Source organism: Setaria viridis, chromosome 5, assembly GCF_005286985.2.
Source record: "Setaria viridis chromosome 5, Setaria_viridis_v4.0, whole genome shotgun sequence".
Classification (NCBI taxonomy): Eukaryota; Viridiplantae; Streptophyta; class Magnoliopsida; order Poales; family Poaceae; genus Setaria; species Setaria viridis.
This window is the reverse complement of record NC_048267.2, coordinates 36,227,948-36,252,408: the sequence shown is the minus strand read 5'-3', so window position 1 is coordinate 36,252,408 and position 24,461 is coordinate 36,227,948. Positions and strand designations below refer to the sequence as shown.

Genomic DNA, 24,461 nt, shown 5'->3' with positions numbered 1-24,461 from the left:
CGGCAAAGACTTTGCCGAGTGCCCAAAAAACACTCGGCAATCAATTATTGAAAAAAATAAAAAAAAAGTCATGCTCCGCCACCTGCTCCGCTGCCGCCGCCGCCGCCACCATCCTCTCCTCTTCTCTTCAGGCCCCGGATCCGGTGGAGGGGACGGGCGAGCGGCGGATCCGGGGGCCGGGCGCCGGGGGGCGGCGGCGGATCCGGGGGCCGGGGGCCGGGCGCCGGGCGGCGGCGGGGGGCTCCGGGCAGCGGCGGGAGGGAGAGAGGAGGGAGGAGTGAGGAGGGAGTACTGACGGGGGGAGTAGTGAGGGGGCCGGCCGGGCACTTAAGTGCTTGGGCGGCCGGGCAGTTAAGTCGCCGAGTGTCCTAGGGGTGACACTTGGTGAAGGGTGCTTTGCCGAGTGTCTACCCTAGAACACTCGGCAAAGTTATTTTTAAAAAAATTAAAAAATATCTAACAATTTCAAAAAATTGTCAAAATTTTACATGAAATAATATATATTCTCTATTCACTGTACAAAAAGTTTTGTAGTCCAATCAAAACTCGACCGTCATTTTGACTCCAAATCTTATGCAATCCTTCTCAACGTTACTATTTTTCTTCGGAAATACTTTGATTTGTAAACATCGTACGTGATGAAATGTGCAAAATATTCTTAATTTTTTTCCACAGCCTCCACCTATGATATCATCACATCATGACAAATCTCATGATTTTCAGACTTTGCTTATTTTTTTATAATTTAAAAATATCACTGCCACACGTTCGTGGTCGTGTTTCCTGAACAAGATGTTCGAAATTTCTTGTCATTTCATGGGTCAGGTCTCAAATTGGGCCAAAAAACATGAATATCATTTTTCTACTCATTTTGTTCCATAATTTGAATCACTTGGAGTTCAAATTTGACTTATACCAAAAATTCCCTTGAAATGCAATTAATTAAATAAATATAGCAAATAAATTCAAAAATATACCAAATTTTAACATGGAGTACCACATGTTGTATGTGGGGAGTAGAAAAAATTTCATGGTGAAAAGAGGGAAAAAATTATTTTTTTGCCGAGTGTCAAAAAAAACACTAGGCAAACCTCCCTGTTTGCCGAGTGTTTTTTTGACACTCGGCAAATCCCCCTCTTTGCCTAGTGTTTTTTATTTGACACTCGGCAAAGCCCCGGTTTGCCGAGTGTTTTTTTTTGCCGAGTGTTTTTGGCTTGGCACTCGGCGAAGAGCTTGTTTGCCGAGTGCTCGAAAAAAAACACTCGGCAAAAAAATACACTCGGCAATTTTCATGTTTCCCGTAGTGGAGTAGAAGGACGATCAAGTTTTTGGGGAGCGCATCCGCGCGACTGCTCGTTGCAAACAACTACTTCCTGGAAACGCAATTGCACAGATGTCGGGTAACAGCATATTCAGTTCTCCAGAACTGACCCCGTTCAGGGTACTTCCTCATGAACTTTCTAGTTCATTTCTGGTGAGTTTCCATTGCATGCATTGCTATAGACACAAAGTTCCATGCTCCTGTTATGGCAACATTTTATGTCATGTTTTATTTAATATTTGGAATTAAAATAAATAGTAAAATGGCTCTGATTCTAAGGGGATGTTTGGATACGAAGTGCTAAACTTTAACAGTGTCACATCGAATGTTCGGATGCTAATTAGAAGGACTAAACATGAGCTAATTATAAAACTAATTGCAGAATCTTGTGCTAATTCACTAGACGAATCTATTAAGCCTAATTAATCCATCATTAGCAAATGGTTACTGTAGCACCACATTGTCAAATCATGGACTAATTAGGCTTAATAGATTCGTCTCGCGAATTATACTCCATCTGTGCAATTAGTTTTGTAATTAGTTTATGTTTAGTACTCCTAATTAGAATCCAAACATCCGATGTGACAGGTGTTAAACTTTAGGAGGGTGTTTCCAAACACCCCCTAACCAGTATCTTCCGCCAAAAGAGGAGGGAAAGCGCCTTCAATTTTGTCACTACAATAATGCGATCGGGGTGAGTGACTTTCGTTTTTGTACTCCACGGCATGTGGGGCTTTTTGATTCGATCGCATGCGGGCCAATCGGCAACCCCGGCCAGAACTGGTTCCTCCTTCGCCGCCCGTTCAAACTAGATTCGTTCGGAGTTCAGGCGGCTACGTACTACGCTAGGGTGCACGCGCTGGCCACGTGAATACGCTTCCTCCTTTGCCAATTGCCCCCTCTGGCGATACTAAGGGCAAACCCCTGTACACGTACGGCTATCTGAAGACCCAGGGGCTCAGCGCCGGCACATTTGAAACATGAAAAAGGTACAGCCTGGCCAGGCCAGGATATGCAGGATCCGGGCACGCTGCTTTCGCGAGAATGCGAGATCCAACCGCAAGTGGGGGGATGCGCGCGTGCCTCTCGTTTTATCTCCTTTGGAGTGCTATTGAAGCACCAAAAGCAGCAGGAAAATCAAAGCAGGCGAAAGGAACACGAGGTCGACGACACTGACAGGGCTCCAAGCCGCCTTTTGCTCCTCGGCACCTGCAGGCGGCTAACCCAACGTCCCAACCAACTGCAAGTACATGCTCTTCATTAAACACAGCTAGCAGCTGCTACAAGCCAAGTGGTGTGCTGCTGCGAGACGCTCGGACGCAAAGCAAGCAACCGGAGAGGAAAGCGGCGAGCGCATGAGTGCTCAGCTTAAAGCGGCCGTCGATCACCAGCAGCGTCTGTTGCAACGACAACAAAGCAGCCACCGACCCCCGCGGCCAATGGATCCATCCGCCCGCGAAGAGGCCACTAACCACCGCCGCACGAGGGCACCGTGGAGGGGATTAAAGTAGTTGGCACGAGGGCCGCCCGGGCTCCCCACTGATGCTCGTGCCTCGTGCTATAGCGACGGAGATCGTAACCGTAGAGAACTCAAGTTGGCGTATTTTGGTTTGGGGAATCAAGTTTAAGTCTGCCGTGATTCGTCGTGTCGTTCCTAACAGGAGTACTCCCTCTGACCTAAAAATACATGTCGTTTAAAACATTTATTTGGTCAATAAAACATGGTATTTCGTATGAAGATAATTAAATATTGTAAAAATATTTTTCTTTGCCGAATATAGTAGTGTTTTATCTTACATTATCAATCTAGTTTATATAATGATGATCAAAGTTACGAAGTGGCAGGTATCTTAAATAAAAGAGGAAGTAGTATGCAAAAGGAAAAAAATAAGTTACTTTGTTTCTGTGTCTTTCCTCAGTAAATGATTTTATTGTAAAAAAACTCACCTAGTAATTAAGTATGGTGTATTTTCCCCATCATCATTCGGTTACATGTACCACATTAGTCTTAAAATAAGTTCATTTCGACTATGCACCACCAGGACAAGTGCCTGTCTAGGTGCATAGCTCCAATACAAACTTATTTTAGGACTGTAGTATTATAGATCTAATTACATTGATCAAGATGTATAGACCATGAACAAAAATTAAAGGACATGATAATAAAAAGACGTAAGAGCTGAAATTAGAAAAAAAAGGGAGCAAATTACCATGTGGTCTTTGTTTAAAATTAAACTCTCTTATAGGTGGAAACCAAATTCGGGGTCTCTATGATGAATGTGTGGATATGAAAGACGAGGTGCGATGGTGATCAACCAATTAGACGGATCATATTCAAGTAGGATCCAGCGGTCCTTCGCCTATTCGGCTCCTGGGAAGCAAAGCAACGAGAGAGTGCTGGAGTTTGACTGCAGGCAGATGTTGGAAAGTTGCCTTTGCCTGCAGGTTCATCATCATGTTGCCAATTTGCGGAAATAGATTAGGAGGCGGCGGCGGGGGATGCAAAAGCGTGATGCGCCTCATATCCGAATAAAATCCATGGATATGCCCTCGGCAAATTGCAGCCGAGCTAGGCTGTGTGCCCCCCTTTCCATTTCTTATTACCGCAACCTTTCGCCCGGGGTCGTAGGCTTTATTAGTACCTTTGTTGTTACGTAAAAAAAAGCAGGGGCTTTTGTAGAAAAGCTCGCGTGCAACTTATATGGACAAGCCGGCGCCCGGCGGCCTTTCGGTTACCCGCGAGTGGAATCGCCTCATCTGATGAAACAGTAGGATCCGGATCAGATGGAGACGCTCCCGACGGCGTTTGTGCTACGTGCCGTTCACCTCCAAAGCATTTTAACTTTAAAAGACCGCAGAAACTCCTTCAGATAAGACGTTCAAGAGCCGAATTCACCTCTTGGCGTGCACGTGACCATGTGAGCCAGGAATTTTTACCCACAAACTAAAGGGTGTTTGGATCTTTAGTCCGGACTAAAATCCATGTCCCATCAAATATTCAAAGGCTAATTAGAAGGATTAAACATGAATTAATTATAAAACTAATTACATAGATGGAGGCTAATTCCCGAGATGAACCTATTAAGCCTAATTAATCCATCATTAGCAATGCTTACCGTAGCATCACATTGTCAAATCATGAACTAATTAGGCTTAATAGATTCGTTTCATAAATTAGGTTCTATCTGTGCAATTAGTTTTATAATTAATCTATATTTAATACTCCTAATTAGTATCTAAACAGAAATTATAGGTGGCGTTTGGTTCCTTTGCTTATTTTTAGCACGTGTCACATCGAATGTTTAGATACTAATTAGAGGTATTAAACGTAGACTATTTACAAAACCCATTACATAAGTGGAGACTATTAAGCCTAATTAATCCATCATTAGCAAATGTTTACTGTAGCAACACATTGTCAAATCATGGACTAATTAGGCTTAATAGATTCGTCTTGCCGTTTAGCCTCCACTTATGTAATCGGTTTTGTAAATAGTCTACGTTTAATACTCCTAATTAATATCTAAACATTCGATGTGACGGATGCTTAAATTTAAGTCAGTGAACCAAACCAGACCTTAGGAGCTCCACGGGTCCTAACTGTCAGCCAGGAACATGTGGTCGGCCGTCGGCGTACCGGTAGTTTATTGCTAACCAACCAACGGCTCTGGGGGCACGCAGACGCAGACCGGCCCGTCGTCGCCGGCGGCCCGGCGCTGCCCTGGACGGGGGCTGGACCACGCACCGCGTGCGGTCCTGACCTAACTGTCCGACCTGGCGTCCACGCAGAGAACAGGATAAGGCAGCTTTGAAATGCTTTGCATGTAGAATGCACATCGAGACGACCGCCTGCTTCTTTCTTTAATCCTTCTCCTCCCCCGTTCTCATCGCCCAGGCGCGGCTGACTCGGCGCCTACGCGGACGCCAGCTACCGTGCGTGGCCCGAAACCGGGCCACCGCGCCCGCTGACCACGTCATGCACCCTCACAGCTGGGCAGCCGGCGCAGCAGCCTTCACGCGGGCCGGCCGCACGGCGACCACGACCCGCCACCGCCACCGCCGCCGCCCACCACCACGTGCTGCACCTGTCGCTGGTCAGCCAGCCGTTCGCCCGGTGGCCTCCGGCTGCCTCGCTGGTCAACACGTACGACGACGGGTCTGCCGGTCGCGAGTTGGCGTCTGGCAACGACCGTCGACCGGCCAGCTGACCGCGCCGATCTGTGCGCGCTCGCTGGACGGACGCGAATCATCCTGCCCCTCCTCCGCCTTGGCAAAAATCTGTCGTGGCCGTCGTCGTTCCAGCGGGCAACGAGCCAACCCCAACCCCCGTTCCCGTTTGGAGGGGCTCTTGACAGCATCAGTTCCGGGCTTAAAATAAGCAGACCTGCCTTGGACCGCTTCGCTAAGCACCCTTCACAGGTCAATTACTTGGATTATCTCCAGATTACATCGACGTCTCTTGTTCCATTGCGCGTCGCAAATCTGGTTCGCCGCACCTGGCTGGGGCACACTAGGTAAATAAACAAAATACAGCAAGAAGATGCGTTTTGTTTGGGTGAAAAGGACAAACGCAAAACAACGTGACGATCATTATTCTCCGAAGGAAACCAAGAGGATGAAAATGAAATCGCTTCGTAGTTGCAGGTTGCGGATATGAGAGACTTTGGATTGCGAATAGGACGGGGCGCAGGATCAGATAGATCTTGGCAAAAATGTTTGGGATCGTAGGGTCGCTGTCCAAGTTCCAATCCGACACGTTGGAATCGTACACTGGCCATGAAAGTTTAAAGTATATATATCTGGACGTTATCTGAGAAATTTCGATTATTTCGGTGATGGGGTAAAAAGGGGAGAGAGAAACGCGGGAGTTGGATAGAGCAGGGGACGTGGGGAGGAGTCACCCCAGCTCGTCACACCTGACGTCACGCGAGCAGCCGACGTGGCAGTTCCTGTACGCGACACGTTTTTCTCGCCGCCGGGGCGCCCACCTCGATGCCACGGAAAAGACGAGGGAGGGAAACATCTAAATGAGCCCCCCGGAACAGATAAAATTGGCAAACAGTTCTTTAAAGCGGGCCATGGCCCTCCGAACCACCAGCACCCCGGGCTGATCGCAGCCGTTCATTGAGCAGCAACGGCCATGGCTTGGCAAATCGGAACCGTCCGGTGAGCGGGCCCTGCAGTTCAAGGTGGGGCGCGTGACGCCAGCTGGCATCGGAGGGGCAAGCGCAACCTTATCCTCTTTTCCCGAGGCAACTCGTCCCTAGGCGCGGTCCAAGGAGCCTTAACCCACCGACAGATACTGAGCCCATCTGTCAGTGAAAACTGGTCCAGGAAAGGTCCCGCGAGCCGAGCCCATCACGCCCGTGGAATATACCGGCGCGTCCTTGCCTTCCCCTCCCCTGACCTCTCTCTCCTCGCCTCGCCTCCGGTCGCGTTTCCCATTCTGAAACTCGCGAACCCACCCCCCCTCCCTCCTCCCTCGCTGCCTCCATCAGATCAGATCAAAGCGGAACACCAACTCCTCCTCCTCCTCTAGGGTTTGGTGAAACCCTCCGCCGCGCGGATCGGTAGGGCTAGGGTTTGGTCACATCTCGTGGCGAAAGCTTTCTCTTCCATCTGCTCGGTGTTTCAGCCATGATGTCGCGGTCGTATACCAACCTGCTCGATCTCGCGGAGGGCAACTTCGCGGCGCTGGGCCCGGCCGCCGGCGGGGGGCGGCGGAGGCAGGGGTCGTTTGGGACGAAGCGGATGTCGCGGGTGATGACGGTGCCGGGGACGCTGTCGGAGCTCGACGGCGAGGACGATTCGGAGCCCGCGGCGACCAACAGCGTCGCCTCCGACGTGCCCTCGTCGCTGGCGGCCGACCGGATGATCGTGGTCTCCAACCAGCTGCCCGTCGTCGCCCGGCGGCGGCCCGACGGCCGTGGATGGTCCTTCTCCTGGGACGACGACTCGCTGCTCCTACAACTCCGAGACGGCATTCCCGACGAGATGGAGGTGCTCTTTGTCGGTTCCCTCCGCGCCGACGTTCCCGTCGCCGAGCAGGACGAGGTGTCGCAGGCGCTGCTCGACCGATTCCGCTGTGCGCCGGTGTTCCTCCCCGACCACCTCAACGACCGCTTCTACCACGGCTTCTGCAAGCGCCAACTCTGGCCTCTGTTCCATTACATGCTCCCCTTCTCATCATCCGCGTCCGCCGCCACCACCTCTTCGTCGCCCGGCAACGGTCGCTTCGACCGTAGCGCTTGGGAGGCGTACGTGCTCGCCAACAAGTTCTTCTTCGAGAAGGTCGTGGAGGTCATCAATCCGGAGGACGACTACGTCTGGGTTCACGACTACCACCTCATGGCGCTGCCTACCTTCCTCCGCCGCCGGTTCAACCGCCTCCGCATCGGATTCTTCCTCCACAGCCCCTTCCCCTCGTCAGAGATCTACCGCACCCTCCCTGTTCGCGAGGAGATATTGAAGGCACTGCTCAATTGTGACCTCATTGGGTTCCACACTTTTGATTACGCCAGGCACTTCCTCTCGTGCTGCAGTAGGATGCTGGGAATTGAGTACCAGTCAAAGCGTGGCTACATTGGATTGGATTACTTTGGCCGCACTGTTGGGATCAAAATCATGCCAGTGGGAATTCATATGGGTCAGTTGCAGTCAGGTCTGCGCTTGCCTGATAGGGAATGGAGACTTTCCGAGCTTCAACGGCAGTTTGAGGGGAAAACTGTCTTGCTTGGTGTGGATGATATGGATATCTTCAAGGGGATCAATTTGAAGCTTCTTGCCTTTGAGAATATGCTGAGGACGCATCCCAAGTGGCAGGGGCGAGCAGTGTTAGTGCAGATTGCTAACCCAGCCCGTGGGAAGGGTAAGGATCTGGAAGCCATCCAGGCTGAGATTCAGGAGAGCTGCCGGAGGATTAATGGGGACTTTGGCCAGTCAGGGTATAGCCCTGTTGTTTTCATTGATCGTGATGTGTCAAGTGTTGAGAAGATTGCCTATTATACAATAGCGGAATGTGTGGTGGTGACTGCTGTGAGGGATGGGATGAACTTGACACCATATGAATACATTGTCTGTAGGCAGGGTGCACCAGGATCTGAGGCCATGTCGGAGGTAAGCGGGCCAAAGAAGAGCATGCTGGTTGTGTCAGAATTTATTGGGTGCTCACCATCTCTGAGTGGTGCTATTCGGGTTAACCCATGGAATATAGAGGCAACTGCAGAGGGGATGAATGAGGCCATTTCAATGCCAGAACAGGAAAAGCATTTGAGGCATGAGAAGCATTACCGTTATGTCAGCAGCCATGATGTTGCTTACTGGTCGAAGAGCTTCATCCAAGATTTGGAAAGGGCCTGTAAGGATCACTTTAGGAGGACTTGTTGGGGCATAGGGTTGGGTTTCGGTTTCAGGGTGGTGGCCTTGGACCCTCATTTCACAAAGCTTAACATAGATTCAATTGTTAATGCTTATGAGATTTCAGAGAGCAGGGCTATATTGCTTGACTATGATGGAACTTTGGTTCCTCAGACTTCCATCAACAAGGCACCTAGTCCAGAAGTTTTGAGCATTATCAATACCCTTTGCTCAGATAGGAGAAACATCGTTTTTCTTGTCAGTGGGCGAGACAAGGATACATTGGGAGAGTGGTTTGCGTCATGTCCAAAGCTGGGGATTGCAGCTGAACATGGTTACTTCTTAAGGTATGTTTTGCCATTTTTGCACACCTGATACTTGTTTCTGAAGTATTGGCAGCTGGATACTATGCCTTTTCTATAATTAGTAAGAGTAATACAGGTTGTCCTTGCCAAACTTTGAACTTAGTATATAAGGTCTTAAGTGGCTTCATTACTCATTTAACATGTCAAATTGGAAAGATCAGTCTCTGTTCGTGACATTGGAAAGAGATTAAAGGACAAAACCCTTAATATTATCTGTTCTCACAAGTAGAATGGAGGCAGTTGCAGTGTTTGTCTTTCACAACTTTTGATCAGGATATTACTTATTTTTTGGGTTAAGTTGGCCCTTAATATTTCCTCTCTTTAGGATCATTTGGAGCATTACTTTAACCTGAGGATCTCATATGAACATGAATGTTGATCATTTTAGGCTCTCTTTTTAGTCAGTTAACAGAAGTAATTGGTTTAACTAGCTGCTATAAAAATGTTTAAACTAGAAAGGGTCTGTGAAGTAAGATTTCAACATTTGTGTAGGTGGTCTAGAGAAGAAGAGTGGCAAACCTGCACCCAGACTTTGGATTTTGGATGGATGCAAATGGCAAAGCCAGTGATGAATTTGTACACAGAAGCAACTGATGGATCCTCCATTGAGACCAAGGAAAGTGCTTTGGTGTGGCACCATCAGGATGCTGACCCAGGCTTTGGATCCTCACAGGCAAAGGAGATGCTCGATCACCTGGAAAGTGTACTGGCAAATGAACCAGTCTCTGTTAAGAGTGGTCAGTTCATTGTTGAAGTCAAACCCCAGGTTTGTTCATCTATTAATTTTTCAAATCCTTTCTTGAAAGATCTGTGCCTTTTAACTAGTTCATTCTTTGTGCCTTAGAAAAACACATTCGACTGTGTGTATAAAGTAAGGTTGAACCATAGACCACTGAGTTTAGCTAGCACCTTTATTTTTCTCACAGTTGATATGATAATTATTTTTAAATTTTATAAGCACCCAGGGCAGTTCCTTTTCGTGTTACAAATATATTAGCTTCATTTTTATTCACAATTAGGCTATTAGCTCCACTCAGTTATAAAAGACCTATTGGTCCTGTTTTGGCTTCTTATCTTGTTGAGGGAGTGAGTGCTTTCTGAAACAACTTTCGAAGAAGCAATTTGGTGACACTTTTCTGCAGTTTAAGTATTTGTGCTTTGTAGCCTTGCTGAAAAACACTTTTTTTTGTTTGCCTTATCACCAATGAGGCCGCTGGTATCCTGTCTTACCTTCTGTGATGGTTTTCATGCAAGTTGTTAATAATAGTGATGTTTCAAGCTTTTACCTACACGGTCAACATTCACTTAACTTCTTAAAATTGATTCCTGTTGTTGTTTTGCTAACCTGCAGGGAGTAAGCAAGGGAGTAGTTGCTGAGAGGATACTTGCATCAATGAAGGAGAGAGGAAAGCAGGCTGATTTTGTATTGTGCATTGGCGATGACAGGTCTGATGAGGACATGTTTGAAAACATTGCCGATATCATGAAGAGGAATATAGTTGCTCCAAGAACACCACTGTTTGCGTGCACTGTGGGACAAAAACCAAGCAAAGCCAAATTCTACGTGGATGATACATTTGAAGTGGTCACCATGCTGAGTGCATTGGCAGATGCCACAGAACCCGAACTGGAGACTGATTCGGCTGATGAATTGGTAGCATCTACTTTGTTGCTCAATATTGGTGACGAACAATCAGAATGCACTGATAGATCAATTGGAGGATCTTAGCACACTTTCAGAATATGATGATTGATTCAATAGTTTCTTCTACACATTTTTCTGATGGATATGAAGTTTGATGCTCCAGAGGAAGGCTTCTCAATCTGCTGTACTCCAAGTTTCTCCAGTCTGGCTAGACAGTATGATCTTTTGCTGCAAGACGTAGGCCCATATGTCCATAGCTGACTCGCCGACTTTCTTTGCACGTTTCTCGTTTCACTTTTTCGTTCCTCTGGTTGAAGTAAAATGAAAGCTTCACGGAAGGCAAGTGAATCGTGGGGCTGATGTAATGGGAGGGGTATAGAAGTGGCACATGTGAAAGGAGTCCGTGCAGCCTGTGATTTGATCTCTTATTAACACGTTACAAAGTGGTGGCACCTTTTGAACTATAAGTCGTAGCAATCTCAAGGGTGAGGTTTGATTTGTTTCGTTGCTTAAAAGCTGGATCTTGGCTCCTTTTCTCTGATGGTTTCGCTTCTACGTTTTCCCCCTCGTCCTTTCATCTGGAAGATGTTTGAGCTGTCAACGCTGTCGCTGGATTATGGCGTATGCAAGTATATATTTTAGCATATTTGCCTGTCGATTTTGTATGCCGTTGCCAACGAGAACTGGATCATTGGCGATTGTATTGGGCGTTGTTGTGGCAGGTTTTGCTTGGAGTACGGACAAAGGGCTCCTGGAATTGGTTGCGGCTTGTTCTTGTTCCTACTCTTCCATTTCTTCGGGTAGGGAAAGGACTTGAAAATCAAAATCACTCCAACTCGTTGATCATGGAGTGGTTCCTACGAAGTGATTTGTCGGTATAAACAATACCGTAGAATACGCCGTGGTATGCTGTAGACTAGTCGTGATCCCATTAGTGCATTTGCCTATTTACTGAGGTACCCATACCAGCCGATATGTGTATCCATGGCACTCCTGATCAGTATTTGCACAGCACCGCAATATCAATAGCGGCACAGCAAAATGCGTATCAATACGCTAACGTACCAACGCAATGTGGCACGCCGGCTGTGAGGCGTAAAACATCCTCTTCGGTTTCAGGTCTTGCAGAACTGAAGCTTGGAAACATCTCTCCCAACACGGCTCTCCAACCATGCGGCAGCCGTATGCCATGTGGATTGAACCCACAGACCGACAGCAAAACTGTAGCCGGCGCAAGGCATGGGTGGCAATCGGCCTCGGTATAGTGACCGGTGGCCGTGCGTCAGCAAATTGATCTGGTCAGGGGAGAAGCTGCCAATGTGCATGAGCAAGTCCCGCCCAATTCATCATACCAAGCTGTTCTGTCACTCTGTCAGGCATCGACAAAGGCACGAAGGAATCATGCGCAAATAGTGAAAGGAACCGGATCCACATGATCACGAACCGGGCAGATCCTTGGAGAAAGGCAGCCGAGCTGGACGTATAGGCCGCCGGGCTGACACGATGAATAATCAAGGTCCTTGTCATTCCACAAAGCTCAAAGATAGTGGTAATTATTTAACATTATGTTCACCTCAAAGTATCATCTAAGATTATGTCAATATACCTGTTCCTGCATAAGAAAAACTGAGACTCCAGACACTTCATCAAGCACCAAATGCAACACCAAATATAGTTCACCAGGCAAACACTAAAATAGAGGAAAAAGGTAAGAGAACTTTGACAATTCCAACAGAAAAGGTGTGACTCTACAAAAAAGATAACGTTCCAAAAGGGAATCGATTCTTTAGTCTATATATAGCATTCAACAACAAAGTGATTATCATCATCTATCATTATAACCATGTCCCCAGACTTGAGGAATCATACAAGTTGAGGACAGCAGTATCAGGAAGTGTCTAGTAACCAAGTATGAATGCAACATACCACACAAAAGTATAGTAACCAGTCTCTGCATCATTCTAAACATGGGTAAAGTACAAGGGAAAAATGGTATGTTATTACTCTACAAAGTAGATGTCAGTCAACATATCGCCCTGCAGGAGGCAAAGATATGATACACTGTGAAGTACATGTCAGAGGTACCAAGGTCCTATGAGTTTCTGTGCTAACTGTTTTTCAGCTACAAGAAATACGAGCAGTTAGGTTTTCTCTGCTGAGGTGAGATGCCCCAGCTTTTCTGTCATCTGTTCCACATTCTTCTTTCCCCACCATAAGTTTTCCCGATCTCCTATTCTCACCTGATCACCTTTATTGTCTCCATCTCGCCTTTCTGATTGGGCCTCCTGATGCGTGTTGGAACCAGGCTGCTCAGTAAGAAACTGCTCCCAGAACCCGTCGTTTGCCCCAGGTGCTGGATGAGGAGAGTCCTCGGCAGCTTGGTCTCTTGATGGACCAGTTTCTGTAATAGCAGGCTCCAGATTAACATCTATCTCAGACACCTTAGCTCGTGAATCTGTAAAGGACATCATTTGAGGGAGGGGAGGACTTTCTGCGCAGCTAGTTGACTCTGTTACGTCATGAGAAGAGAGCGAATCTCCTGCACCAGCTGAAGAGGTATGCATCCTTGAGGGTGAATCTCCTGCACCAGCTGAAGAGGTATGCATCCTTGACGGAGGCGATGGTACATGGGGATCACTTTCTCCAGATGAATGGAGCTCTGTGATAACAACGGCAGATGAAGGGCCAGGGACACCATCATATGAAATATCAAATGCTTCACTTGCTTCTCGAAAGAAATTCTCCAATGAGTTCAAGGAAGACTCCATTTTGTCAAATGATTCTATGCAAACCGGTGGGTTTGTTAAGCCCCCGTGCACAATCTGATTCCCCTCGGCATTTGCATCTTGGTGGAGTGAAATAGGTACTGGTAGTCTCCTTTTCTTTCCGTGATGATCAGGTTGCTGCACAAAGCTAGAGCGAAATCCTGGTGCCTGTACAATATCTCTGACATATGCTATCAGATTCTTTTGCCGATCCTCCAAATAGATCAACTTATCTTCCAGCTCCTGCATTCGTCTCTCCATATCAATTTTCTTTTGTGCATTCTTTTCAAGCTCTAATGTCAGAGCATCATTATCGCGCTTAAGCTTTTCAATTTCGTCCTCATATTCCCGCCTCTCATTATCTGCTAATGGTCCAGAACCCTGAGGGTGTGATGAATGGCTGAATATAGGCTTACGCCTATGTATATTTTTCAGTCGGTGCCGTTGTCCCCTAATGAAATCCTCATTTGCAAACTCCCATTGTTCAGGATCAACTTTCCTAAAGCCCTACAGAAGAACAAGCGGAAGCCTATTACCATAGCATAACGGAAATATGACTTGTAAAGGCTCATAGGTCAAAAGAAATCACGTGGTGTCAGCAAAAGAAACAGAAGTACACCAGCTGAATCATAATTCAGTTTCGCGTCTAGTCGATTTGATGTGTGGGTGTGGGAAAACATGTGACTTCAACAGCATTTACAGTTGCCAATGGATCATTTGTCAAACAGTCCTCGAATTCTATCAGATTTATTAGAAGGAAAAAAGCATCTCACGAAGCTAATTGAGCTTAACCAGAAGTGGCTTCACCTTGGTTTTCTACAAGCATGTGGAATTAAACCTAACGCACAGTCACCAATCCGCTATGCTATAACAAGAAAACAATCCATTCGGCCTAAGACGATACCCTAAGCACTTGTTGTACTACATGTCTACAGCTAACAAGATTCGCCCCCTGAATTGTAGGATTCTCGATGACAGCAGCACAACACCACGCATCCCGATCGACCAATTGGACAGGAAGGGAGACGGGGCGAAAAAGGAAATGAAGGATCGTGGCGGCTTACGTAGGTGTTGAGCTGCCGCACGAAGCTGGAGAAGTTGTTGTGCTTGAAGTACTTGGGGAGCAGATCCCTGCAGAACTCGGCCTGGTTGGCGACGACGAAGCTGGTCCCCGGCGGCGTCCACGCCACCACGGCGTCCGTGGCCGGGTCGTCCACCATCTCGTACGTCTTGCTCAGGAACGGCGGCAGCGAGGACGCGCTCCCGCCGCCCGCCTCCATCCCTCCCCCTCCTCCTCGTCCCCCTCAGGCTGCTGCTGCTGCGGCGGCGGCGGTGGCGCGGCGCATGCCCGGCGTGATCCGAAGGGGAAGCGGCTTGCTTGGGTTTGGTTGGTTGGTGGCGGCCGGGGGGGAAGGGAAAATTTCCTCTCGCTCGGAATCGGATTGGCGGAAATTTCCAGAAGGTTAGATTGCAGCAGCGTGGGCCTCGAGCGCGGCGCGGGGAGGCGGCGTCAGTGCGCGGTTCTGGTTGGGTTGGGTTAGGTAAGCAGTGACGCGTTCCGGCGCCGCGGCTTGTGTGACCGGACCAACGGGATGGCGAGATGAAAATGAAATGGTCGAGCCGTCCCGTCCCGTCGGAGACCTGTGGTGGCGATGGGAGCCGTGCGGCGCGGGCTCGGTTCGGTAGCGCGGGATGGCGCGAGTGGTTGGATACCCTCGGCTTCACCGCCGTTGGGTTGACTTCCTGGGGCCTGTAGACCCCCAGGAAGTTCTGCGGACGTCTTGCTGGCTCGCCGCCGCCGCCAGTAGGATGTTCTAAAAAACCCCCAAGATCTTCGTCCTCTGATCAGGTCATCAGGGAAAGGAAGCTCGTCGCCGGGCATTATTAGGGCGGATAGGGGTGTTCCGTGGTTTTTCTGCGATGGGACACGGCCGGAAAACGAACACCTTTTGGAAGAATGAGTTGAACGAGTACCTCGCCCAGGTGGACTAGTTGGATTATGCAGGTGGGCAGAGGGAGGAGGGTGGCAATTGACATTAATGGTGAAAGATGGGAGTTCTTTAGGACTTACGAAGGTCTGAGGTAAGGAGACTCACTATCCCCTCTACTTTTCAACCTCGTGGGAGATTCTTTGTTGGTAATGTTGAGCTCAGCATGTAGAGTTAGAGATATCCAGGGCTTGTGCCGCGTTTGGTTGACGGAGGTCTATCACACCTGCATTATGCAGATGACACAATCAGTTTTGTGAAGAATGAGGATAGATCATTGAGGAACCTGAAATTCATCTTATACTGCTTGATGTTTTTTAATTTTAACCTTTTTTAAATAATATTTTAAAAATAACTCCTCCTGACAAATATTTCCATCCCTTTTGGTTGCGCTTGACCGCGTGACGTGACAAAATAACGTTATCACGCTACATGCACTGGTATAACAAGCCTGCCATGCTAGTGTGGGGAGGTGACATGGGCTCCTCTTACCACGATACTGCGTGTGGCGCGACAACGTGGTTCTGTCGCACCACTTTGCATGGCATGATAAGAGCCTACTCTAATTTAATTTACTCACTTTGGACCATCTAAATAAAATAATATTTGAACTTTAAATGTTACGAAACTTGACATGCACGATATATAATGTATGAACATTCCATTTAGTAACACGTACAAGACAAGTCGTACAAGACAAGTGCTACATATTTTAAAAATTTTAATTTCAAAATTGGCTATGTATTATCCCTATATCCCACATGGGGCTACTTGGGAGTATCTCTATAAAATAGCATTTAAAATTTAAATATCACGAAACTTGACATGCACACCGTGGAAAGTGTAAAGGTTCAATTTTACTGACACGTAGAAAGCCAAGTGTAAGCTATGTATTATCCCTCTATCTCTCTTAGGACAGCTTCTAAGTGCTAAATAAATTCACTTCAGCCTTTTCTTTCCTTTAGTTTAATATTTTAAAACTCTAATAAGATGACATCATAAAATATATTTATTTCATTTTAATTATATTCACACTCCTACTAGATATCCTCAAGAGCGCACAAGCTTCCATCAATCATTATACAATTGACCTTATTCAATTTTGAATTAGGCCAATGAATATGACTAAGTTGTAAATACAAGTGTTAGAAATCCATAATTTATGATGTCTAAGAAATAACATTATAATACTACACTGTAGATTGTTGTATCATTATCTCTTCATTTGATATGACATCTTTGAAATTAGAAACCATGAAAATTGGGATTAGTCTAATGATAGCTAGAAACACCCATGCAACATAGTTCGATTAAGTGGAGAAGCTTCTCGATCACACGATACACCATCTACTTTGCTATCCAACCTGATATATATTGTAAGAACATGAAGTACATGATACGCGAGTGAATTAAACATGAATGAGTTAGAAACTGTGTGTTCTTTGAAGTACATCGTAGTGTACTATAGTGTGCATGCACAAATGGATGGATGTTAGAACTAAGTTTATATTAGTGACCAATTAGTTAAGGTGTGGGTGTATGATCTGTAGTGAGATGGTAGTACTCATAAGCTTCATCAGGCAGTGTGTCTTCTCGGTATTGAAATTTCTGCCGAAGTAGCTTAACCCGAAAAAAATCGCTAATGGATGGATGTTAGAACTAAGTTTATATTAGTGACCAATTAGTTAAGGTGTGGGTGTATGATCTGTAGTGAGATGGTAGTACTCATAAGCTTCATCAGGCAATGTGTCTTCTCGGTGTTGAAATTTCTGCCGAAGTAGCTTAACCCGAAAAAAATCGCTACTTGATATCTAAACAACACCTCACATGACGGGTATGTGCCAGGAAGCATATATAGAAATTGAATAAATCTAAAGATATGATCACATCGTTTTTGTTGGCAGGAAAGTCACATCTTAGTTATATCCATAGGCTAATTCAAAATTGAATAGGGTCAATTGTATAATGATTGATGGAATGAATATAGTTAAAATGAAATAAATATATCTTATAATGTAGCCTTATTAAAGTTTTTAAAATATTTAGAGTTAATTAAGTTATAAAACTGAAGGAAAGAAAACGTCGAAGCGAATTTATTTAACACTTAGAAGCTGTCCTAAGAGAGATAAATGGATAATACATAGTCTACTTTGAAATTATGCATTTCAAAATATGTAGCATTTGGCCTTCTACATGTTAGTAAAATTGAACCTTTACACTTTCTACAGTGTGCATGCCAAGTTTCATGATATTTAAATTTTAAATGCTATTTTATAGAGATCAAGAGCCCCATGTGGGATATAGGGATAATACATAGCCTACTTTGAAATTAAAAATTTTAAAATATGTAGCACTTGCCTTGTACATGTTACTAAAATGGAATGTTCACACCATATATCGTGTATGCCAAGTTTTGTAACATTTAAAGTTCAAATACTATTTTATGTAGTGGTCCAAAGTGAGTAAATTAAACTAGAGTAGGCTCTTGTCACGCCGTGCAAAGTGGCGCGACAGAAGCACGTTATCACGCCACACGCAGTGGCGTGATAAGAGGAGTCCATATCACCTCCCCGCGCTAGCGTTACAGACTTGTCACGCCAGTGCATGTGGTGTGACAACGTCATTTTGTCGCGCCACGCTGGCCGGCGCAACCAAAAAGGGTAAAATATTTGTCCGAAGGGGTTATTTTTAAAATAATTTTTAAAAAGAGTTAAAATTAAAAAATTCTACTACTTTGAGAATATGTCTGGTATGAAGATCAACTACAATAAGAGTGAGATTTTTGGGATTAGGCTGGGTCCTGAGGATCAACAAGAGTTAGCGGATCTGTTTGGATGTAACATAGGCACACTACCTATTACCTATCTAAGCCTGCTAGTTAGCGACCTCAAATTAACTAAAGCGCAATTGAGCTACATTGCAGAAAAAGCGAAGAGAAGACTGGGTATATGGAAATGTGACACATTGACACTGTCTTCAGGAGGAAAAACTGTACTAATTAACTCCTGCCTTTCCAGTACCCTTATGTATACAATGGGTGTTTATTTGCTGTATGAGGACAATTATCAGACTCTAGACACTATATGCTCTAAGTTCTTCTGGCAGGGAAGTGTAAGAAGAGGAAATATCATATGATCAAATGGGAAGCGCTAGTCAGACCCAAAGATTTTGGAGGGCTGGGCTTCATGGATGTTAGAGCTATGAATGTTTGCCTGTTATCCAAGTGGATAGATAGACTGGAGAGGGATGATGACAGCATGTGTATAGAGCTGCTCAAACGAAAATACCTGGGCCAGAGAAGCATTTTCCAACTTCGTAGAGCTTGTGGATCCCAGTTCTGGAGGGGGCTGATTGAGATAAAACAATGGTTTCAAAGAGGTAGAGTTATGAAAGTCGAAAGTGGAAGCCAGACCAGATTCTAGGAAGATGTATGGGTGGGAGATTGCCCCCTAAAAATAGTTTGATTTGTTGTACAAGTTTTTCTCAAACCCAGAAATTACAGTGGAAGAAGCTAGAGATGAAGGGGGTGGCTGATCCAGTTTAGAAGAGCGTTGACTACCGTAGAGTTGCACGAATTGTGCAGACTTGTGGAACAACTAGACAATATTGAGCTCACAGAGAATAGAGACGAGATGTGCTGGGTCCTAGAGAAATCTGGCAGATATAAACCAAAATCCCTGTATAGAGCAATGACCTTTGGTGGAGTGATAGATAGTCTGTCCACATTGGGAAATGTAGAGTGCCGCTAAAAATCCATATCTTTCTATGGATGGATGGTTTTTCAGAAAAAAAAATCCAATCGGCGGTGTAGCTGAAAAAAAAAAAGGAATTGGTCAGCCCGGAACAGTGTAAACTGTGCGAAAAGTTAGAATCAACTGATCATATAATCTTTCAATGCCCTATTACGGTTTTTCTTTGGAACTTTATAAAGAAACTTTGCCTCTGAGGGGACCCCACAATCTTGTTTGAACTTAACTGAAAAGATAATGTGAGATATGAGAAACAAATCTAGACAACTCTTTATCTATGTTTGTGCAGGAGCCATGTGGGTGCTGTGGAAGACAAGGAACGACATGGTGTTCAACAACAGGATCGCTACGACGCCGGTGGTGGTGGTGCACAGGATGGTGGCGTTCCTAACGGAATGGAAACCTCTTGCTGATAAAGATCTGGAAAAGGTGGAGGAGGTGATCGGCAAGCTGACCAAAGCATACTCTGGACTTGCTTGAGGAGAATTTCTGTAGCTGTCTCAGTATCTTTTGCCTATTTTCTCTTTCGCCTTATCTTGCCATGAAGGTGTTGTTCCACATGGTGTTATGTCTTTTGCGCGAGTAGAGCGAGCGAGTAGAAGAGGTGTGCTGTTTTTATTCTATTTCTTGCGCTAGGTAAACTTAGCACTCGCCAAACTTGTAAAACTGGTAACCCAGAGGTGGACCGGTTGTCAAAATCCTACCTGATACGCTTTCAATAAAGCTGGGCAAGATTTTGCCTTTGGTCTTAAAAAAATGAGTACCTCGCACTTTTCAGGTCAAGCTCATGTTTAGCGCAACCGTTTCAACGTACGTTTAACGTACCACCCTTAAATGCGGTTCATCGTATCCAGGCGAATGGTGGGAAGTGATCCTTACCGCGAACTACGTACCAATCAAGCAACATTGCAAATCATGATTAGTCATCAGGATTTGAAAAGAGAGATGTCGAGGGATCTTTACAACAAGACCATGTCACCCCCAACATTTTTTCGAAATGAAATGTCACCCTAACAATTGGCACAGGTGATCAGGTAGTACACAACAAACTTCAGAATGGCGCAATCTTACAATAATGTAATAGCTACAACAGAAACATTTTCACTTTCTTTGTTTTGTTGTTCTTTCTTATTTAGTCTCTATTCATAGCCACTCCGCTATTTGTACATAAACATGCTTTCCAGTATAATGAAAAGGCAGAGCACCTGCTTAGTTTGCTCGAAAGAAACAAAGGAGTGGGTGAACGCAGAATCAATAATCATCAGGTATTTGCCTTTCTTAAAGAAAAATACAGCACATCTGTAATATTCGTTTAAATTTTTAGGATTTTTTACCCTGAGATATAGGTCATGAAGAGGAACAAGGAAATACACGTCTATTCAACAAACACAAAGATAAGGAGAATCCTACACCTTGCTACCCAAGGGAATTGGTCTTTATGAAAACAGTGAAACATTCCGAATTTAATTTTAAGACGAACAACAAAACAATCTACCATCTCATATCAGGTCAAGTTAAAACTTTAACCAGGAAATGAAAGTTGAGGGACGATAACCCTTGATGTAAAGTTCAGGGTCTAAAATAGCTATTTTGCCTTGATTTAAACCGTACCACATTACACAGTACTCAGTGACAAGAATTCCATCTTCCGCCCGATGTGCCTGCGCCCTGTGCAGCCATTGGCGCCGCGTCGCCCTGCGGCCGTCTTGCTAGGCTCCTCGCAAGTCGCAGCAGCCGGGACAACCCGCCGTTGTTCTTGTGCACTGCATGGTGCTATGATCTGATCAGCGACAAGGAGCACGTCGATGTTGCGTCCGTTGTACACATTGGCACATTGGCCACAGGAAAAGAGCATCTTATTGGAAGAGAGTAGAAAGAGTATTAGGAATTATAATATGGAGATCAGAGACCAATCTTTAGCAACCACAACACTTCTGAAAGGTTTTTATACGTATATGAACGTAATTGTTCCCATTTCCGGAACGTAATCGTTCCTCGGAGGTTGGAGCTTGAACAACGTTCCCGGAACAAGGAACATGGTCACGTTCCCGGCTGCTAAGGCCGAGCTCTACATTTACCATCCAACAAAAAATGTTGGATGGACAGAGAATTTTCTATTACAATTCTTTGGACCAACTCCTACGATAAAAAAATACAAATCAATATTCAGCAGGTGTTTGCCTTTTTCAAACAAGCACGACTGTGGTTTACCTTGCATTCTTGCAAGTTACAATTTTGCATGACTGCACAACACGCCCTCTGTATGTTTGGTTCTTTTCATGATTCTGAAAACATCCCATGTTATTTCCAACCATTTGCAGCATTCAGTTAACTATCCAAGATATGTCACATGAAGAGAGGCAAGTAAGGACATATCTGTGTTACAACACAGAAAAATAGAAATACCACACCCCTCTGGCCAAGGAAATTGGCCTTGCGAAAACATAGAAACAATCTCTGTATTTCAGATGGTATCTTCCGCGTTTTAACTTCAAGATGAACAATGAAACAACCTACCATCTCATATCAGGTCAAATTTACAAAGTGCAACGGGAAAGCAGAGATTTTGGGTTGAATAAAAGCATACCATAATACATGACTACTCAATGACAAGAAATATGACGAAATTTCAGCCTTTGGTGTCCAAATTACAAAAAAGATTTACACTCCCTGGGGCAGATGCATGACTGTGAGGATGGGAATCCAAACAATGGGTAAAACCTTCAGGGGAGGAATTCATCACCTCATCCATTTCAATCGATAGGGATTCTCTAGTCAGTCTTCTGTATTCTTTTATCCCTGATAGGCAGCGGGACAGGTTTCTGAGCCACGTGTGGATGTTCTGCCCCTTTGTAAACCTTGAGGTGTGTAAATAGTCTTCTTCCCAGCTGCAGATGTTCAAAATGATGAGCAGAACAAATAGAATAAGCATGTATAGCATATGATGAAATTAAATCAAATTAAATATGCAACTAGCACAAACAATGGAGTGGCTAGAGTAGAATGCTTTAGATGACAAAAATATGGGCCTGACAGAATGTGGGGTTCATAAAATGCATCCAGTAGACATGGTCTACAGATAAAGCTAAGAAGCAATTTTTTTTTGGAAGAAACAGTTAAAAGGCAGTTTTTTCAGAGCGCATGCTACACATCATAAATTCAGGACATGGTATTTGTGATATCACACACACAAAATACAAAGGGAAAAACAGCTTGGCAAGAAAATCAAATATTTTTTTCATTAACAGAATTCCCTTAAATTTAGTCATGTGATGTATGCTCAAAGCCATGCTTTCACTCGGGGAATATGATGATTCATGAGCTATACTATGACATCAAAAAACCTCAGAATTAACTATTGTAGTTCTCAATCTCACAAATATTTCCAAACAGCTGCTAACTAATATCAACCTGTAACTTTTGGGACTTCGAAAAGAAAGTCCACCCTGAAAATGGATCGCCGTTTCCATTTTTGATATACATTACAGTGAAAAAGCATAGATCTGATGGAGTCAGCTAGTAGAAGATGTTATCTTACCCTGCCCTTGGGAAGCATGCCACACACTGCATGTTCGATGATTCTCTCCGGAATCCTTTTCTGAAGTTGGTCGAAAGTTTCTTCTTTCATCCCTCCAGGCCGTCCAGAGTGCCTCCTATAGAGCTTCTGCGACCGCTTTTTACCAGAAACAGCAACCTTCTCTGCATTGACCTACGCAAACATTAAAAAGGCATAAATGACTTTTAGAATCGCATCACATGAACACATAGGATCTGTGTGGGGCCTTCAGAGATGCGCTGGTGTCGAAAGGACTACACTTACAGACACATAATCTTAGTTTCAAGATGATTTGTGGAGCTTATTTGCCTCTGCTGCTAATATTAGGACATTTTGAAGAGAATCTGAGGGAAGTAGCCATAGTGTCTATGCTAATATTAGAGCTATTGAGAGGATGCTTACCACAATAACAAAAGCACCCATGTCCACACTGGGAGTGTATGTGGGTTCATTCTTTCCCCTGATATGTACTGCAATGGTGGATGCTAGCCTGCCTAGAATCTTGTCTGCTGCATCAACAACATACCATGTCTTCTCCGTGGTTACATGATCTGCAGCCTTGGGATACCATGTAGTATTCCATATGTCCTGCAAATTAAAGTGCTCAATCAGATTTATGTAGGTATGCTATGGAGAAATTCATAAGAAAACAGAACAAAGCATAGTTCCAACGAACTGTACACATGGTGCTCATTTCTACTGAATTATTTCTCACTACGAAAGGGCCATGGCTAATTTAGTAATTTTCAATGCGATGGTAGATGACGTAAACAATGTAATCGGATGTACTTTAACTTGATTACTCATGCGCATAAAGGCATCGTCTCAAATGGACTAAGATGACATCGGTTAAACATGAACAAACTGGGATGGACAATGCTCAGCACTACGGTTCTATAAAACAAGCAGTGGTAGAGTGCGCATTGCTTTGCGAGAAGAAAGAGAGGGTATCGTACGGGGCCGCAGAGTTCGTCGCCTTCGAACATGAAGCGCTGCTCGCGGGGCACGAGCGCTGCGAGCGGCTGCCTCTTCTGCTTGTCGCTCTGCTCGCACCGCACGGCCAGTCCCGCCGGGGCGGCACGCCGCGTCACGGACCTGGCCAGGCGGCGGTGGTGGTGGCGGGGGGCGAAGGAGGAGGAGAGGAACGCGGAGGCGGCGACGGCCGTGGCCATTGCGGCGCCCCTGAGCTAGAGCGGCAACAGTCGGAGGCGGAGGCGGAGGCGGAGGGTGGGTCGGGTTCAGTGGGACGCAGCCATTTCTAGCTTCGAGGGAGGCGAGATGGGGAGCGCGGAGTGGATAAGGGGATAGAAGGGGGAAGTGAAGAGGAGGACGTAACAGGAAGACATGCTTCATAGGCCCATAAGAATTATAAATTTGGCCCATTAAGAGCAACTTCAAAAGACTGCTAATCTTACCCCAATGTCTTTTTGAAAAAAGGAGAAAAAACGAACTCCAACAGTCCACCCAAATCTTCTCCAATTTTTTAGCAACGCTAAAAAATAGCCTACCACCGCGTATATTTTAGCGTTGGCATTCCTCCCCCAATCCTGATCCCCGCACGCTCACGCGTCTCTTCCGATGGGCCCAATACGATGACGTGGCCTGTTTTAAAATATTAGGGATTATTTATTAGCGATCTGCTGTAGATTGATATGTTTTTAGGGGGAATTTTTTTGAAAGAATCCCCAATACATAGTTTTGGGAAAGAATTTTTTA

At 45.4% G+C, this 24,461-nt stretch overlaps 3 protein-coding genes across 3 annotated transcripts; 1 reads left to right on the top strand and 2 right to left on the bottom strand.

Moving 5' to 3' along the window:
- Positions 1-6,773: 6,773 nt before the first annotated feature.
- LOC117857870 (probable alpha,alpha-trehalose-phosphate synthase [UDP-forming] 7) lies at positions 6,774-11,202 on the top strand. Its single transcript, XM_034740766.2, has 3 exons — positions 6,774-9,024; positions 9,535-9,808; positions 10,394-11,202. Exons 1-3 carry the CDS (start codon positions 6,959-6,961, stop codon positions 10,769-10,771), a joined length of 2,718 nt encoding a protein of 905 aa, XP_034596657.1. The 5' UTR covers positions 6,774-6,958; the 3' UTR covers positions 10,772-11,202.
- A 1,380-nt stretch (positions 11,203-12,582) lies between these two features.
- Positions 12,583-14,870, bottom strand: LOC117857871 (heat stress transcription factor A-4b). Its single transcript, XM_034740767.2, has 2 exons — positions 14,517-14,870; positions 12,583-13,959 (listed from the first exon to the last, which is right to left on the bottom strand). The coding sequence occupies exons 1-2, from the start codon at positions 14,730-14,732 to the stop codon at positions 12,829-12,831; spliced, it is 1,347 nt and encodes a 448-aa protein (XP_034596658.1). The 5' UTR covers positions 14,733-14,870; the 3' UTR covers positions 12,583-12,828.
- A 6,764-nt stretch (positions 14,871-21,634) lies between these two features.
- Positions 21,635-24,043, bottom strand: LOC117858823 (large ribosomal subunit protein uL13c). The gene is made up of 4 exons (XM_034741961.2): positions 23,702-24,043; positions 23,148-23,333; positions 22,728-22,898; positions 21,635-22,077 (listed from the first exon to the last, which is right to left on the bottom strand). The coding sequence occupies exons 1-4, from the start codon at positions 23,915-23,917 to the stop codon at positions 21,961-21,963; spliced, it is 690 nt and encodes a 229-aa protein (XP_034597852.1). The 5' UTR covers positions 23,918-24,043; the 3' UTR covers positions 21,635-21,960.
- Positions 24,044-24,461: the final 418 nt, after the last annotated feature.